The sequence below is a fragment of the Tenrec ecaudatus genome, chromosome 12 (genome assembly GCF_050624435.1).
Source record: "Tenrec ecaudatus isolate mTenEca1 chromosome 12, mTenEca1.hap1, whole genome shotgun sequence".
In the NCBI taxonomy this organism is placed as follows: domain Eukaryota; kingdom Metazoa; phylum Chordata; class Mammalia; order Afrosoricida; family Tenrecidae; genus Tenrec; species Tenrec ecaudatus.
Genome location: NC_134541.1, coordinates 62,781,963 through 62,800,633, shown reverse-complemented (window position 1 = coordinate 62,800,633; position 18,671 = coordinate 62,781,963). Strand labels below are relative to the sequence as shown.

Genomic DNA, 18,671 nt, shown 5'->3' with positions numbered 1-18,671 from the left:
GAGACTAGCACTCTATGGGAGTAGTAGAAAGCCTACTTTTTACAGTTCAGCTGGTGGTTTCAAACTGCTGACCTTGCAGTTAGCAGCCTCATGCATAAGCAGTATGCCACCAGGGCTCCTGGTGGTTGGCATCTATGGGTCTATACTTTTGACAACTGGCACCTCTGTTTGGTTAATGCCCAAAGCGTGTGCACTGGGTCCTCTGCCCTGATCTATCTTCATATTTTAACCCAAGTGCCAGGGGAACCCATCCCCTAACACATCATTACGGGTCCAGTAGGCGCAATTGTACAGCGATAATAAGTAAGGATTATAGTAAAGCTATAGAGAGCATGAAAGATAGAGGAGAAGTATTGAAATAAATGGAGTCAGACACGATTCATGGTACCACGCTCACCTCAGCCCCGCTTGCTGGTCCATGTGGAGGGAGAGAGAGAGATCTTTAATGCTAGCCCAGGCTTTTATATTCCCTGGGCACATGCAAGCCCCCTAATCACAGGTGAGGACAAACGTCACAGGAAGGGGCTGTGCTATAGGTAATACAGTAATGAGAGGGGTGGTCTAGGGACATACAAGCAATAGGGAGAGGAAGGATTGGGGGTTTACATGTGACAAGATGGGCAGATCCTAGATTTAGGATGGCAACTCAACTTTGGATGTCACAGAGCCAGTTTGGCTTGTTCCCTGGCTCAACTGATAGAGACCATTATTGGTGGGGTGTGAACGCTTGGTCGCAGGTCTCAGGGAGAAATAGTTTATTGCCCCCCGCCCTGTGGTCGGGTGGCTAACTGCCCTCAGGGAGGATGTCTGTGAGCCTCTGACCTCCCCCCACACCTCAGGAGCTTGAAACCACCAGCCCCTCCAAGGGAGAAAGGCAGCTTTCTACTTCCATAATGAGGCACAGTGTTGGAAGCCACAGGGCAGTTCTACCCTGTCACATGGGGTAGCTAGCAGTGGGCATCGACTCCGTGGCAGTGAGTTTGGTTTGGTACTCCAGTACCTGTGAAACAGGCTTGGTTTTTACAATCAGAAACAGTGGGAATAGCTCTGGAATTGCACGCCATGATCTCCTTCATTCCCCACCCCTTCTAGCTCTCAGCTGTGTCAAGGCGCGCTGAGCTGGCTTAGACTTGGAAAGGGTTGGATTGGTCGCTTTTGAGGAGCTGTTAGATGCTGTGATGAGTTTGGTGTGTATCAAGTCAGATTCACTTGACTGAGACCAAGGAGGACCGAATTGAGAGATCGTTCATGAAAACCCTTTGAGACTCGGGTGGGAGAGTCATTGACCTTTATTTTTCTCTAAGGCAAGTGTTTCCTAAAATAGGTGATACTACACCCTGGTCATGCTGTAAGGATCCGGGGGGAGGGGGGTGCAAAAAACAGATACCACTTTACCCTGGGCTATAGTACAAAACTTTCTAATTGCCGGGGGGCGCTAAGTAATTTTTTCCTGAAAAGGGGCCAATAGGCCAAATGTTTGGGAACCTGTGTTCTAAGGCTTCAATACCACGCCACCTTTAATTTGCTATCTTAATTGCAAACCATATACAAGTGTGTTTTTTCTAGTACCTTCACATTCACTCCAGGCAAATGGGTGGCCCTTTTAATTTAGGGAATTTTAAAATCCTTGTTCTTCTTTCTTTGATTCATTGCTAATCTATAACAGGCTTGCCCCCGTCCTCTCAGAGAATAGGCATGAAAAAAGTAAGGAAATCAAACTCAAAAGTACGAGGGTGAGTCAAACGTGCAATTAACTCAAAAGTGAGGGTAAGTCAGAGCATATTGTTCCAGAATTATGTTGTTGTTGTTAGGTGCGGTCAAGTCAGCTTCAATTTACAGCAACGCTGTGCACGACAGAAGGAAACACCGCCTGGTCCCGTGCCGTCTTCACAATGGTGTGTGCCCATTGTAGCCACCATTGGGTCCATCCATCCTATTGTGGGCCTTCTTTTTCGCTGACCCTCTACTTTACCAAGCATGACTAACCGAAAAGATGTAAAATGGAGTTATTGTTTCTCAACATATCCTCCACATAGGTCTATACAACTACGAATCAGTGTTTCCATAGCCGTATCCTTTACTGGAGCCCTGGTGCTGTCGTGACTCACCCAACAGGCTGCTTGCTAACCTCGTGGTCAGCAGCTCAAACCCACTCTACTGAAGAAAGACACGTCTGTGTGCTCCCATAAACATTTATAGCCTCAGAAACCCAAAGAGGTAGTTCTACTCTGAACTATAGCATTGATTGCTGATACTCAGACTTGGCTTAATGAGAGTGACTTTTTTAACCCTTACCTGGAGAATTCTGTGTTCTTCAATTTACACCATATCAAAATGCTTGGAGCAGACTTCTCAGAGAAGGGGCCATTTCAGAACACTTTGATTTCTAGAGGAAAAGAGCACTCTACACAGAAGGGAAGCCCCCTGCCGAGGCAGAGAGGCATGTCTCACTGGGTGTTGGCTGGAAACCACCAGTGGTCAGGATGGCTTCAGTTTAAGATGTGAATGGGAAGCTTGTGGGAGATAAGACAGGGCCCAGTGAGTTAAAGGTCTTGTATATCTGCCTAAGGAGTGTGGCGTTTGTTGTCCAGAGAGTCACCAGCCATTGAGGGCTGACCCTGACCATGGCCATGGCCATGGGGGTGGAGGGAAAGAAGAAGCGGTAGAAGAAGGTTGACGATGGACTACACAGAATATGGAGGTGAGGGAAGGAGCGCATTGGTAAGTGTGCGGTCCCTGAACCAGGAAGCCAAGTAAATAATGTTATTAGTCACTGAAGTCCGGATGCAGGGACAGAGTGGATTTGGTGGAAGAAGAGTGAGCTCTCTTCTGGAGAAACTGCATTTCAGATACCTCTGGGTAGACAGAGGAGGCAAGTCTGTGAACAAAGGATTAAATAGGTGGTATTCCCTAGGTTTTGTATAGCAGTGTTTAATGTCCTCCCCATATAATTGCGAATGTAATGTACTTTTTTGCATAGCCAGTGGTGTGAAAATCATTATTTATGACTGTGAGGTGCTGTGTTCAAAGGGCTGCCACGCGCATGGATAAAATGTGAGGAATAATTGAAAAAGTTAGGGTTTTTTTGTGACAGAAACGTTAGTTACCAGCACACATCCTGGGTCTTCCTTGGTACCTGCCCAGACACCGCTCAGGTGTCATTGCTCAGGTGACATTGACTTGCCTAGGGAGGAGGGTGCCATCTGTCTGGCACGGGCGCTGCTGCCTTTAGCCACCTCTCAGATACTTCTCACCTCTGTACGTGACCAGGGCCATGAGCACGCCCTCCTCTCCCAGCCAGCTCCCTCCTCTTCATTGTTTGTTTATCTGGTTTCCTAGGTGGCCCCATTTGAACGCTTAAGCAGGGAAGTGCGCATGTGTAACGGTGGCAGGTAATGAGAGAAAGCTGATGACAGTGAAGCTTGTGTCTCTGTAGTCAGAGTGAGGCAAGGACATGTTTCCCAAGTGAGCTCACACCATCTGCCAAGGCGGTGGCAGAGCTGCTCCCTGAACGCCATTGATTCATGCACCTACTGACCCCAGGTGACCCACGCTAGGAAGGCACAATGCTAGCAGGGGGCAGTCTCCAGGGAGGCCTGCAGACTGGAGGCCTGCGCGACATCCTCTTGCGCTCCTGAACCTTAATGAGTGATTACAGTGCTGTTAGTAGACGTATTATTGGCTCTGGGACCTTACTAGCTTCAGTCTATTAATGACCTTCACTTAAGTCGGCATCTTTTAGTAGAAGCACTTCTATGTGAATGTAGATTGAAGACGGGTTCAACGATCCTTGAAGAGAGACTCTTTTATGATCCGGAATTTCATTTGTGTGCTTTGGCCAGCAAGTGAACAGGGTATAGGGAGTGGGAGTGACTGGGTAGTGAGTTTAGGGCTTGGACTCGTGATGCTTGCAGTTGACAGACGCACAGCTGAGGCTCCTCCGTACTCAGCGCTGGAACTGCAGGCTTGGGGGACCTAATGGAACTCAGCTCCTCAGAAAAGTGGGAACCTTCAAAACTTGGCGACCACTGTCAACGCTCTGTCAATGGTGGTCGTCCCAGATTTCTGCACTAGAAGTTCACACTGCTTCAATAAACAGGGGTGGAGCCGCTCACAGAGGTGGCCGACCCAGGCGGAGGCAGACTTGGGGTTTAAAGTAGTAACACAGGGCAACAATGTACAGCCTCTAAAACGTTCTGTGGTCTCCAGAACTGAGGTTGGAACCTGGCGTCCTATTTCCCCGTCTCATCCCACAGGTTCTCTAAATGAGAGGCGCTCACGTCTCCTTCTGGTGCGGCCCCTCCTGGTGTTTCTTCTACCACAGCCTGAGCAGGAACTTTTCGTTGAACAATCCAATTTGTGCAAAGTGTTTGTGGGGCTGTCCCTGTAGAGTAAGCGGTGTAAGAATCAGACACAGTGGATTTGAATCACAGTCCCCTCCCCCCACCTCCTACTCTAGGCTTGGCAGCCAGAGGTCAGTAGACTCTGTAAAGGGCTTATCCAACCTAAACCCAACCCAACCCAACCCGACCCTACCTGACTGCCTGCTGTTGAGTTGATTCCAACTTTCGGTGACTGAAGGACAGAGAAGTAAAGCCCATAGAATTCCCAAGGCTGTACATCTTTACAGAAGCTGACTGCCACGTCTTTCTTCCACGGAGTAGCACGTGCGTTCAAACCACTTGCCTTTTGGTTAGCAGTCACTCTGTCACCCAACTATTTTAGGTTTCATAGACCATATATCGCTGCTGTACCCTACCCGTTTTGCCTTTGAAGTGTCCAATCAGCCATAGACAATATAGGCACAGTGGGTGTGTCTGTGTCCCAGTAAGACTTTATTTTTGAAATGGGCAATGGTGGGACTAATAAGCCCACGGGCCTGAATTTGCTGAGATTTCTTGTCTATAAAAATTGGAATCATTAACCAGGGCTGTGGGAAAAAGGGAGAGGGTTCGTTATCAGTGGCTTAACAAAGAGCTTGGGGCTCATGTGATGCTCATGAATTGTTGCTTTACCTTTGGCAGTAGCTCCAATTACACACTTCCCAGGACATCCTGGGCTGTGTTTCAGGATTTTTCAGAGAGCAGTACAGAACTGCAGACCCATGATTACCAGTAGAATGAAGAGCAAAGAGGTGTACAGATTCCTTTTGGAATGGGGGATTGTAGCAATTTAGGGCAACTACTATGAATTGATGACATAATCACAGAGTATTTCTGAGGCCTAACAATGTTAGTTCCTTCAGCGGATCTCAAGGCAGTCAAGCATGCTCTACACTTCAGTGCTGTGACTAGGGCACAATCAGAACTCGGGCTTATCTGGGGTGGCAGCTGCTCCATGGGTGGAATGTAGAGATGCCAGATGAGAATGAGCTAGAAGGGTCTGGTAGGCTCACCTGTGGAAGGTAGAATTTGAACTGGGCTTGAAGGAATTGGTTGGTTTCAATAAAAGAACATAGCCCTGCCTTTTATTTCCAGCCTGCACTTGGGCTTCCCACCCATTCCCATAGAGTCAATTCCAACTCACAGCCACTCTATAGCTTCTGAGGTTATAACTGTTTCTAATCCGAGAGAGATGAGGCTGTTTACACCCATAAAGCTTTAAAAATCTTGGAAACTCATAGGGGCAGTTCCACCTTGTTATATATGGTTGCTATGAGTGAGTATTGACTGAATGGCGGTGAGTTTGGATTTTGAATTTGAACTTATTATGAGAGTAGATAGCCTCATCTTTCTCCCAAGGAGCAACTGGTGGGTTTGAACCACTGACCTTGTAATTAGCAGGACAAGGATTACCCGGCAGCACACCAGAGCTCCATTAAAAAAAAAAAACCTGAACTCACTGCCATTGAGCCAATGCCGACTCAGCGATCCCTCTGTGGATTTCTGAGACTGTAACTGTTTGTTTACAGGAATAGAAAGCCCACTCTTTCTCCCTCAGAGCTGCTGGTGGTTTCAAACTGCCGTGCATGTGGATTGCAGCCCAGTGAATAACCACTGTACCACCATAGAACTCCATTAGAGACTTCCTTTTGTACCAAGTCAGAGTGAGGACGCCGTCAGGAGCAGCACTGGATTTTTGGAGGAGGTTACACTCTGGTGGCACGTAGGTGAAGCTAGCCACTCAGCCACATTCTGACTGCACTTTCTCTGCCTTCCTCATCCTTCCTTTGTTCCTCTCGCTTTCCAGGTTGGACTTGGCTCAGTCTCTTGGACTCACTCAACTGCAGGTGAAGACATGGTATCAGAATCGGAGGATGAAATGGAAGAAAATGGTAAGAAAGAAGAGTGTGGGCCTCACCCCTGCCCCGTAAATGGGGAAAGTCTTAGTTCTAGAAGATGGTGAAACCAGTGGATGGTTTGATCTCCAGGGTGCAGAAGGCCTTTAAGATACTGGCTAGCAATGAGGTTGTTCAATTAGCCATTTCTCCTGACCTGGATTTTCTAATTAGAAGGATACTTTTTCACAATTTCTTGAAATTAAAAGCCTATTCACTTTTCAGTTGCTAGCTTTTAACCCCACCTGCAAGCCTTTCCAAAAAGTGTTCTTCCACAGCACCAATAGTTAAGAAGAGAATTTAGTGTTCTGTCCTGCCGTAGAGGGCGTATCTGTTCCTTTAGCTGTGTGTCCTCTGGTGGATTCTTAAACTTTAGTAGCATCAGAGTAGCATGAATTGTAATATGAAATGCAAAACTGTAGGTCCCACCGCAGGATACTCATTTCAAGGATGTGGTAGACATGTGACTACGCTTGCTAAGAAGCACCCGGACTGTTTTGATGCAAGTAATTACTGTTTCCATAATACTGTTCTAATGCCTGGATAGTGAATATTTCCCTTTGATTTAAAAATCTACTTCTTGGAATAAATACCTCCACATTTTAGGTACTCAGAACCTCATAAAAGCTTTTTTTAAAAGCATCTTTAAATCCTAATTTCCCACAGTAATTGAGTGTTTCATTGACCAGTTTTGCAAACCACAAAGGACAGGGCCAGTGCCTAGAGATGAGCTGAGGAGTGGGGGTGGGGGGTGGGACCAAGAAACTGTTCTGTAGTGATAGGGGGCCTCAGACGCCACTCAGTTTTTACGGGTCCTTTTCCTCGCATTCAGACCAGGCATTCTGTACTTTCCAGGACAACATTTTGATTTACTAAACCATCTGCCCCAGTATTCCAAACCTAGAGTTGTGCTTTTAACCCTAGATAAATAACAAAAGCCCCTCCTAGCCTCAGGTTTTAGGAGAGATTAAAGCTAATGGATAGACATTTTTTCAATATTCTGTTTGTGCCCAATAATTAAAAAAGAAAAAAACTAACTTTTTGTGTTTGCTAATTATTTGCTATTGCCTGTTAATAATAAGGAAAAACAAAATAATGAAATTTAAATGAATATTAGTAGGGAATGTTAGAGGGGAAAAGCCAACAAGCAGCATTTATGATACATATTCAGAAAAGAAGTCCTGGGAAACTCTCATTTCCTCCGCTCAGGTTTTCAAATGGAGGCAGAATGGACTTACGAAGCGCTCAGGGAGTGAGGCAGAGATGCCAGCGGCACGTACAAGCAATCATATCTGCATGAATCAACACATACGTAGTGGTAGGCACTATAAGATTAAAGACATTAAGCATCATCTCTCCCTTCAGGAAATTTATGATCAGAGGAGAAATGAGACACACAATAAAGCTAAGAAGCTCATGATCAGTATGTGTTGGGTTGTGGAGTGTAGACTTAGAAGCTCCTAAGAGTTGGGAGGAGAAAGAATGAGAACTGTTTCAAGGCTGAAATGGACGGACGAATGGGATTCAATGAAGTTTATAGTAATTCTACAAACTCAAGAATGAAGCTTTCAGTGGAGAGTGAACCCTGAAAGAGCCAGATTTGTGTCTCAAAAGCCCTGGCTATGTTCACATGTGTGCCCCTCCCTGTTTGATTTCGGGCAAGTCCCTTCACTGCTTTCTGTGCAAGTTCCACCACCCACCTCCTTTTTCTCAATCATCATCGTCATTGAAATCAATAGCTCTTTCGTGGCAAAGGCATTGTTGAAATTGGTTATCAGCAATCATTTAATGAGTCATGCCACCTCTTCTCGAGCCACCCATGTGTGTGGATGTTGCATTAGCCTCTGCCTCTGTCTCTGAAGCTACTGGTCTTTCACCAGCCACTGTGCCGCTGACAGTGCTGCAGGACAGGTAGTGTTGGTCACCTCTGACGTGTTCAACAAAACAGAGGTTACTCAGTCCATTTACCCAAGAGGAAATCCAGCAGATCCACCGAACTCAGACTCTTGTAGGACACAAGAACAGCAACTTCACTTAAGCAATAATTTATTAGCGTACTTAGTTTCACCAAGCAATGGAGATAAGTAGAGACTAGCATGTCCACTAAATAAAAACATACTCAACCAAGTAGGTGACACAGAACTGTACACTAATATTATCCAGTGTGGTCTGGCACAGCGGAAGCATTTCCAGGGCACAGACTTCATATAGAAAAGGGGTTAGAGGGAATTCCAAGCAAAAGGATGTGACCCAATTACCTGGGGGACTGGAAGTACTTTCGCATGACTGAAGCTAGCATGCAAGGGATATGTTTGAATGTGGGCCTACACTCTGATTCTCTCAGAACATCAAGGTATTGTGGGATTCAGATTGCTTTATATGTTTTCATGATGAAACACTTTCAAGGCTTTATACAGGCAGTCTCCAGGTTATGGACAAGATCCATACCTAAGTGTGCCTTAAAATTGATTTATAGGTAATTTAGAGCATCTGCATGTGGTTCTTCCTTAGCTTTATGTTCATGCAAGAAAGGACCCCTAATGGCTTTGTAGTTGATGAGCTCAGCAGAAGGGTGGCAGTTCAAACCCACCAGCCACTCTTGAAAAGAAACTATGTGAACGGTGGAAACCATTCCACTCTCTCCAGGCCTGCTAGGCTGGAACGAACTGAACTGGCAGGGAGTTAGTGTGAGAAAAGGGTCAGAGTCTTTTCACATGATTTAAAAGCTGCCTGTGCAGCGAAGGAAGGTGACTGGGCTGAATTGGTTCTGAGTAGGGATGGGTTGAAGCATTTCAGCGAGGGTGAATGTTCATAACATTAAAGCACAAATAGGCATTGTTCGTAGGTCGACGCTTGTCATAACCCAGGGATTGCCTCTATCTCTTCAGAGAAAAATAAAAAGATAATTAGGTAATAAGAATGTCTCAAGGCTAGTAACCTAATTGGAATTGGAAAAAGATTAGCATTTGATTCTCAGAGTTATTCGTACGGCTGCCAAGGACATTGCTGCCAAAGCCAAGATAGTATCTCTCGACTAGTTCTTACCAGTCAGCATTTGTAACCCATAGCGGTTGAGTAAATGTGCTCTTGCACATTAGATGGGCACTCAGCCTCTATTCCGTTTCTGTTGGCTCTGGTTCCAGTAGGACCCAGAGTGGGTTGCAGCAGGTTGAGAGTGCGTCATTATCCAGTGGTCGTCTTCAGCTGGAGAAGGAACTGTGAGAGCATTAAAATACACTCCCTTTCTCTCTCCACACAACTACATGGGCCTCACACCATAATTGTCTTCCACACCAAAAGTCTCTGAATAATCAGAATCTCCATGAAGAGGCTGTCAGTTGCTAGCTATATATAATCTTTTGTTTTTCAGGAGAGAAAGAAAGTTGTATTATTGAATAAACATTCAACTAGAATGTGATGCCTCATAGGCATTCCACTAAAGAGATGGCAAAAACAGAAAGGAATCTGGCTGTTCTGTAGATAAGTGGATTCAAACTGTAACATTCATATTTTTAATACATGAAAACCCTATAGAACAAGTTAGTTCTATGGTCAACACATGTGTCTCCACGAGCCCGGACGGACTCCAGGGCAGCTGTGCTTGCTTTGTCTTGTCTTGTTTTATGGCAGGGTACCTGGAGTTGGGCGTCCCTGGGTGGTGAACATTGTTTAGTTCTTAACTACCAGCCTGAAGGTGAGCAGTTCAGATCCACTCAGAAGGACCGAGGAAGATAGCCCTGGCAAGCTACAGTCGAAAGGCCCCAGCCTGGAAAACACTCCGGAGTCACTCTACTGTGTACACACGGGGCTGCCGTGTGTCAGCATTGAATTGGTGGCCACTAGCAAAAAGAAGGACGGTTCTAGGAGTTCTGCTAACCCAGGAAGCTGGAAGTTAGAGGCCTTATCATTCTTTTTAACATTTCATTGTAGTTTGAAGGAAAGTTCACAGAGTAGTTTCCTATTCAACAATATATCCATGTTTTGTGATTCTAGTTGAACTCTCTCCAATCCAACAGCACTCTTCCCACTTCCTCCCTGGATTCTTTGTTTCTAGTCACCCCTTTTTTTCCCCTTCTGCCCCTTTGGATGAGCCCTTTGGATCTTTCATGGCTGATTGTTCTGAGAAGCCTATTCCTCTTTGATGCTATTATTCCCTTTATAGGCAGGTCTATAGTTTGGCTATAAGATGATCTACAGGAGTGGGTCCACTCCAGGTTTGAAGAGTGTCTAACGGCCATAGTCTGTGGATTCTACCAATTATTATGAGAAAAATAAGTCTGGTGTCTTTATGAGTTTGAATTTTAGTCCATGCTTTTATCCAACTCCATCCCAGTGTGATCCCGATCAGTGGTAGGGACAGCTGGGTACCATCTAGGTCTTTTGGTCTCAAGCCAATAGAGGTTGTGGTTCATGTTTTCCATTAGTCCTTTAGAATAATTGCTTCCTTAACTCTCATTCTATTTATTCTTTGCTTCTCTAGACTAGAAGCGTATTTTCAATGGTGCTCACAAGTTTTTAATTCCCCAGTTACAACTCAACCCTAGTAGGATGTGGAATGTCTTTATGGACCATGTTGTACCAGTTAACTTAATGTCCCCGAAGACTGTGATTCTAGGCTCTCAGGCCCAGTGCCTAGTCCTGCAAAGTGCTACCCTCATATACTATATACATTATGATAATTTCATATGCTATGATATATTGTTACATATCTTGATATATGAGGGGGCAATACTCCAAGCAAGCAAACAAACAAAAAAAATGGAAAAAAGCTCCACTGGCCGGAGCTTTCGTAGTATGCATTTTTCCTGCTAGGCAAGTATCCAGCAATTCATTCTGAGTTAGTGTGCCCAGTGGTGTTTTCTGGGAAGGCTCTCTCTGGTTACATTGAATTTTTTTTTTTTGGTAAAAGAAGTTTCACTTGAACCTCGTTTTTTGTGATGGCCATTTTAAGAGCGTGTGGCTCTGAAATTTTGTTTCTTAATGCAGAAACTGTTGTGATGTTGAACACTTTGCAAGGATAACACTATGGGAAAAACTTGAAGAAGGTGAAGTGTCAATGATAAACCTCATTCTAGACATCTATTAACTTCCTGAATGTAGGAAAACGTCAACTCATAGTGCATTTGGAATTTGTTCCACCAGGTCAGATTGTTAATCAAGCTTTCTGTTTTGAGGTTCTGAAAAGATTGTGTAACAGTGTGTGACAAAAAAAGGTCTGATTGGTGGTGGTGGTGGCGGTGGTGGCGGTGGTGGGACTGTTTTTGTCACCATACAATGTACCTGCTCATGCGGCCATCTCAGTGCACCAGTTTTTGGCCCCAAACAGCATGCCTCTCTTGCTCTACACTTCTTACTCACCTGACCTTGCTCCGTGGGACATCTTTTTGTTTCCATGAATTAAGAGGGACATGAAAGGACAGCAATTTGAAGATGTAGAAGAGGTGAAGATAAAACCGAGGGAGGTGCTGTCAGCCATCCAACCAGATGAGTTTGAAAAATGTTTCCAAGAATGGAATCACATATTTGACAAATTTATTAACTGTAATGCAGAGTACTTTGAAGGTAATAAGGTTGTTTTATAATAAAAAAACCAAAAACAATACATAGCTTTGAAAATAATCCATTTTGGGGGGGTACCCCTCATATTTGCTGTGCATACAAGTGCATATGTAGAAATACCCACTGCCAAACATCTGTATGTGCTCCAATACACCATCCCACGCTTGTTCAGGTTATATATCTACCTGCGTATCAACACATAACTTATTGTTTTTATTCTTGTTTCCGGATTGTATAGATAATATTGTTATCACTGTGCCTTTCACTGTTCCGTCTTCCCCGGTGTCTTCCTTTGCCTTGGTCACATGGTCATGCCGTGCTGGCCTTCTCATTATGTGTATTGTCTTCCTTCACCCAAGTTAACACAGCTCCCCTAGCTAAGGGCTTTCCCTCCTTGCTACCTCCATCCCTGGTAGCTGTCAAGAATGTTTCATTTGTGCATAAACCTTTTCTTGACTTTATATAATAGTGGCCTCATAAAATATTTGCTCTTTTGTGATTTGTTTCATGTAGCATAATGTCCTCCAATTTCACTCATATTGTGAGATATTTTGTGGATTCTTGTTCTTTGTCAAGATTGTTTCCATCTTTTTACTATTCTAAATAATGCAGTGATACATATGGTCATGTATATATCTATTTGTTCTATGGCTTTTATTTCTCTAAAAAATACACTTAGTAATGGATTGCTGGATCATGTGGTATTTCTAATTCTAGCTTTTTAAAGAAACTCTAATTTTCCACAGTGGGCATGTTATTTTACAATCCCACTAGCAGTGTGTAAGTGTTTCAGTTTCAATCTCCCCACATTCTCACTGTATTTGTTGTGTTCTTTTTGCTGTTTAAATTTACCATTTCTATTATTGCCGGGCTGAGATGATAACTCATTTTTATTGATTTGTGTTTCTCCAATAGCTAATGATCATGAGCATCCCTTCATATATTTGTTGGCTGTTTGAATGCCTTCTTTGGTGGGAGTGCCATTCTTCTTGCTCCTTTTTCAGTTGCATTGTTTGTGTTTTTGTTGTTGAAGGCTTGAAGTTTTCCCATAAAGGTTAGAGATTATTCTCTTGTCAGATATGTCATTGCCCCCAAATTTTCCCAGTCTGTAGATTCTCTTCTGACTCTTTGGTGAAATCCTTTGATGCATCTAAGTGCTTCCTTTCTAGGAGGCCCAGTCATCCATTTCATTGTCTGCTCTTTATGTATTTTACATCCCCTATGTTTGCCCCAAGTTTTTCTTTGGTGATCTTTTACAGTTTTACATGTAGGTCTTTGATCATTCCTGAGTTAGTGTTTGTATATGGTGTTTTTATTCTTCTGTAGATGCAAATTCTTCTGCAAGTAGATATTCTGTTTTGCCAGTGCCTTTGTTATGGGGACTACCCCCCCTCCAATGAATAGATTTGGGCCCCTAGGATGGATTTACTTCTGATTTCTGAATTGTGTTTCATTGGTCTGTGTGTCTCTTGTACTCATACCAGGCTCGTTGACTGCCCTGGCTGCACAGGGAGCCCCGCAACCAGGAAGTGGAATGCCTCCTAGTTGGTTATTCTTCATCATCAAGGCTTTGCGCATGCAAGATCTCTTCCATTCCCGAATGAAGTTGCTGATTAAGTTTTTCATCTCTTTTAAGAATTTTAGTGGAATCTCAATTAGGATTTTCTTATGTCTATTAATATTAGAGCATTATTGACTTTTTCACAATGCTGAGTCTTCTCTATCCACGAGCATTGCAATTTCTTCCACTTCCATTTATGTGGGTTCTTTTGGTTTCTTACAGTAGTGTTCTGTAGTTTTAATTGTCCTTAAGTCCTTTACACCCCTGGTTAGGTTTATTGCTAACTATTTCATCTTTGGGGTGGCTACTATAGATGTTGGTGTTCTCTTTATGTAGAAGAATTCAACTGGTTTTGCTATGCTGATCTTGTACCCTGCCTCTTTGCTGAATCTTTTTATAAGTTCTAGTAGCTCTCTTGTAGAATCTGTGTGATTTTGTGTGTGTGTATATGGGATCATATAATCTGCAAATAGGGGTAGTTTTACAACAGAATCACCAATTTGTATACCTGTTATGTCCAGTGCTTGCCTTATGGCTCGGGCTAATACTCAGTATTGAATAAGAACGGTGATAAGGGGTATCCTAGTCTATTCCTGTTTTGCAAGGGGAGTGTTTCAGTCCTTTGTCATTGAAAATGATGTTGGTTGATGGTTTTCTTTGTATGCTTTTAATTAGCTGTGTGATCTTGAGCAGAGTCCTTAGCTTTGTTTGTCTCCTCATCAGTAAAATGTGTAATGTATATCTTACAGTGTTGTGGTGTTAATTTAGCTAATTTCTGTATGGCACTTTAGAATAATGCCTGCCATGTAGCATGCGGGCAAGGAATGTTAGCTATTAGCCTCTTCATCATTATTTATTTATCTACAAAATTCATGTCTCCAGATCCAAAATTTTTGAAATCAGGATAGGGCTGACGGTGAATCCCACATCTTCCTGAGACTCTAAGCTTTTTACCAAACATTTCTTGTCTGAAAAATGAGGTGGTAGGAGTTTCTTCCCTGTGCTGACATTCACCTTGCCCCTCCTACAGAGTTGGTTCACACAGTCTCCTGCAGACCTGCTCCCTCAGGCCGATTCATCTAAGCACCTTGGAGAGGAAGCAAAACACCATTGTGATTTACCTTTTTATGTATCTGGGTTCCCTGTTCTAGGTGGGCTTTCAGCAGGAAAGGCTAGCAGAAGTACATGGTCAGGTGCCTGAGAGGCAGAGCTAGTCATGTGGCTTTGGGTTGTGTGGTCTCTCTAGACAAGGGGGCTAAGTGAAATTGGGGTGGTGTTGGAGGGTCCTGGCAGAAGGGCCATGGGGTGCATGTGAGTGTGTGCTCCTGGAGTGGGGTGGGGGTGAGTTAATTGCAATGTCTCAGGTGTGCTGGAAGGCAGGGGGCCAGAGATCAAGTGCAGAAAACAGCCAAGAGGGTAGTTATCTCCTAATTATTGCTTGTGCTGGAATGTTTTATTCCACTTAGAAAATGGTTTGATTGTTTTGGCTTTTTGTGGCAGAGGCAGGCAGCCAGGTGGGGTCCGTCCAGGCTGTGTGGGTGGTGTTCTCTAATTGCTGGGGCTAGGCTTGCTTTTGCCAATTAGGTTGTTTCCTCAAACCTGCCCTTTTGTAATTTGATTACTACATGGGGCAAGTTAATTTGTATAATCTCTTTCATACTGAGTGGAGCTGCTTTCAACATGCAAATTCCATTTTGGCACATTGGGATACTTTCGAAAGTCTGTGCGCAGGACTAAAACCAAAATCAGATACTGACTTATGTCAATAGCAATATAGGGACATCTACCCAGAGGTGGATTCTGTCAGTGTCTACATCTTGTTAAAGGCCCTCTTCGTATCTTTTGTTTGCTGTTTGGGTGAAAAGTGGAGTGGCCAAACAGATTCCCAGCTGAAACACAAACATCGAGGCAAGAACTTAGGGTCTTACTCCCATCATACACAAAAATGAACTAAAAATGAATTATAGACCTAAGACTGGGAGTGGATTTTCATGACTGCAATTTAGGTAAAGCATTTTCATCTCTAACACCAACAACTCAACAAAGATAGATAAATTAGACTTAGGCAAAATTAATGATTTTTTTCTGGAAATAACATCATTAATAAAGTGCAAGGAACTTAGACTCAAGTTCTCCCTCCACACAAGAACACGTCGTTCTAACAGTCCGCCACTCTGTGATGCTCACCTATCCAACACAATTGCTGAGGACAAATGGGTACATAAATAAATGTGGTGAAGAAAGCTGATGGTGCCCGGCTATCCAAAGATATAGTGTCTGGGTTTTAGAGGCTTGAAGATAAACAAGTGGCCATCTAGCTGAGAAGCAACAAAGCCCACATGGAAGAAGCATACCAGCCCGTGTGATCATGAGATGTCAACGGAATCAGGCAACAGGCATCTAAGACCTAGAACAAAATCATACCCAAGGTGAATTGGGTGGTGGAGGGGCATGGAGTGGATACCTAACCACTGCCATCTGTAGACAGTTGGACATTCCCTACAGAGGGGTCACAGGGAAGAAATGAGCCAGTCAGGGTGTAGTATAGTACCGATGAAACACACAACTTGATTCTAATTATTTGGTGCTTCCTTCCCCCCACTATCATGACCTCAATTTTACCTTACAAATAGGATTAGACCAGAACATGCACACTGCTACAGATAAGAGCCTGCAACACAGGAAATCCAAGATAGATAAACTCCTCAGTGCCATCAATTAGAGTAGAGCTGTCAGGAGGATTAGGGGAGGGTGGGGGGAGAAAGAGGGAATCGATCACAAGGATTGATCTATAACTCCCTCCCGGGGGATGAACAATGGAAAAGTGGGTGAGGCGCACCAGAGGACGATATAAGATATGAAAATAATAATCTATAACTTATCAAAGGTTCGTGAGGGAGGGAAGGTGGGGGAGGGAGGGGAGGAAAAGGGGAGTTGATATCAGGGTCTCAAGCCGGAAGAGAATGCTTTGAAAATGATGGCGATAGTGTCTGGGGTCTTAAAGGCTTGAAGGTGAACAAGTGGCCATCGAACTCAGAAGCAACAAAGCCCACATGGAAGAAGCACACCAGCCTGTGTGATCACGAGGTGCCAAAGGCATCATGCAAAATATATATATATATATATATATATATATATATATATATATATATATATATATATATATATATATATAATAGTGAATGAAGGGGGAAGTGCAGAGTGGAGACCCAAAGCCCATTTGTCAGCCACTGGAGATCCCCTCACAGAGGGGTTTAGGAGAGGGGATGGATGAGTCAGTCAGGGTGTGATGTAGTACCGATGAAGAACACAGCTTTCCCCCAGATCCTGGATGCTTCCTTCAGGACCAGGGGTGTGAGGGGCGATACTGGGAGAGTAGAGGGTGAGTGGGTTGGAAAGGGGGAACCGATTACAAGGATCCACATGTGACCTCCTCCCTGGGAGATGGACGGCAGAGAGGGGTGGGAAGGGAGACTCCGGATAGGGCAAGATATGACAAAATAACAATCTATAAATTATCAAGGGCTCATGAGGGAGGGGGGAGCGGGGAGGGAGGGGAAAATAAAAGAGGACCTGATGCAAAGGGCTTAAGTGGAGAGCAAATGCTTTGAGAGTGATTAGGGCAAAGAATGTACGGATGTGCTTTATACAATTGATGTATGTATATGTATGGATTGTGATAAGAGGTGTATGAGCCCCTAATAAAATGTAAAAAAAAAATGATGATGGCAGCATATGTGCAAATGTGCTTAGCACATTGGATGAATGTATGGATTATGATAAGAGATGTAAGAGCCCCCAATAAAAGTATTTTAAAAACACAACAAAAAACAAAGTGCAAGGACAAGCCATGGAACATGGACAAATATTTGCACATCGTATACAACACAATAAAAAGTAAAATAACCCAATTAAAAGTGGACAAACTATCTGCATAGATATTTCTCCAAAGAAGATACACAAATGGCCAGTAAACACATGAAAAGATGCCAAACAGCATTACTGTGCATTGAACAACAAACAACAAACTCACTGTCTTCCAGTTCATGCGGACTCATAGTGACTTTCAAAGACAGTAGAACTGCCCCTGTGAGTTTCTGAGACTGGATCTATTTACAGAAGTAAAAGGTCTTATCTCTCATGGAACAACTGGTGGTTTTAAACTGCTGACCTTGTTTAGCAATCCAAAGACATGTAACCATTGTGCCACCAGGGCTTCTGCTGTGCATTAGGGAAATGCAAATAACAACCACAATGAGATTACCACTTCACACCCACTTGGGATGGCTAAAATAATAATAGCAATAAAGTATTGGTGAGGAAGTATAGAATTGGAATCCTGCCTTTGACACTGCTTATATAATGTACGGTACAATGGTGCGGCCATTCGGAAAACTGGAAGTCCTTAGAAAGTTACCAACAGAGTCAGTGCATGCCCCAGCACTTTCACTCCTAGCTATATATCCAAGAAAATGAAATTTCATGTTGATACAAAAACTCATACAAGAATGTTCATAGCAGCATTACCCATAATGCCCCAAAGTCTATCAGCGGATGAATGGATGAACAAATGTGGTCTATCCTTTGTGTCTGTGTGTGTGTCTTTGTCTTTTGAAAGTTTGTTTATTTTTTAAAATCATTTTATTAGGGGCTCATACAACTCTTACCATAATCCATATATACATCAATTGTGTAAAACACATTTGTACATTCATTGCTCTCATTATTCTCAAAACATTTGCTCTCCACTTAGGCCCCTGGCATCAGCTGGTCTATCCTTATAAAAAAATAGTACTTAGCCATTAAAAAAGAGTGATACTCAAGTCCTCCCTAATGCAAGAGCACTTTGTTCTAATAACCGGTGATGCTCACCTTCCCAACACAATCATTGAAGAATAAAAAGGGGTGCATAAGCTAATGCGGTGAAGAAAGCTGGTGGTGCCCAGCGATTACAGGACATAGCATTGGGGTCTTAAGGCTTGAAGTTAAACAAGCACTCACCTAGCAGGGAAGCAACAAAGCCCACATGGAAGAAGCACACCAACCCGTGTGACAGAATCAGTTATCAGGCATCAGAAGACCCCAAACAGACAACTCTTTTGATGTGAATGAGGAGGGTCGGAATGGAGACCCAAAGCCATCTGTAGATAATTGGATACCCCTTCACAGAAGGGTCACAAAGAAGGGATGAGCCAGCCAGGGTGTAGTAGAGCACTAATGAAGCACACATTTCTCTAGTTCTTTAATGTTTCATACACCTGTTCCACCCACCCC

At 43.7% G+C, this 18,671-nt stretch overlaps 1 protein-coding gene across 1 annotated transcript in view; it reads left to right on the top strand.

Annotated features, from left to right (window-relative positions):
* BARX2 (BARX homeobox 2) overlaps positions 1 to 18,671 on the top strand; it is an 85,949-nt gene that overhangs the window by 65,553 nt on the left and 1,725 nt on the right. Inside the window, exon 3 of the mRNA XM_075528513.1 lies at positions 6,190 to 6,274. Coding sequence (XP_075384628.1) covers positions 6,190 to 6,274 — 85 coding nt within the window. The remainder of the gene's footprint in view (positions 1 to 6,189; positions 6,275 to 18,671) is intronic.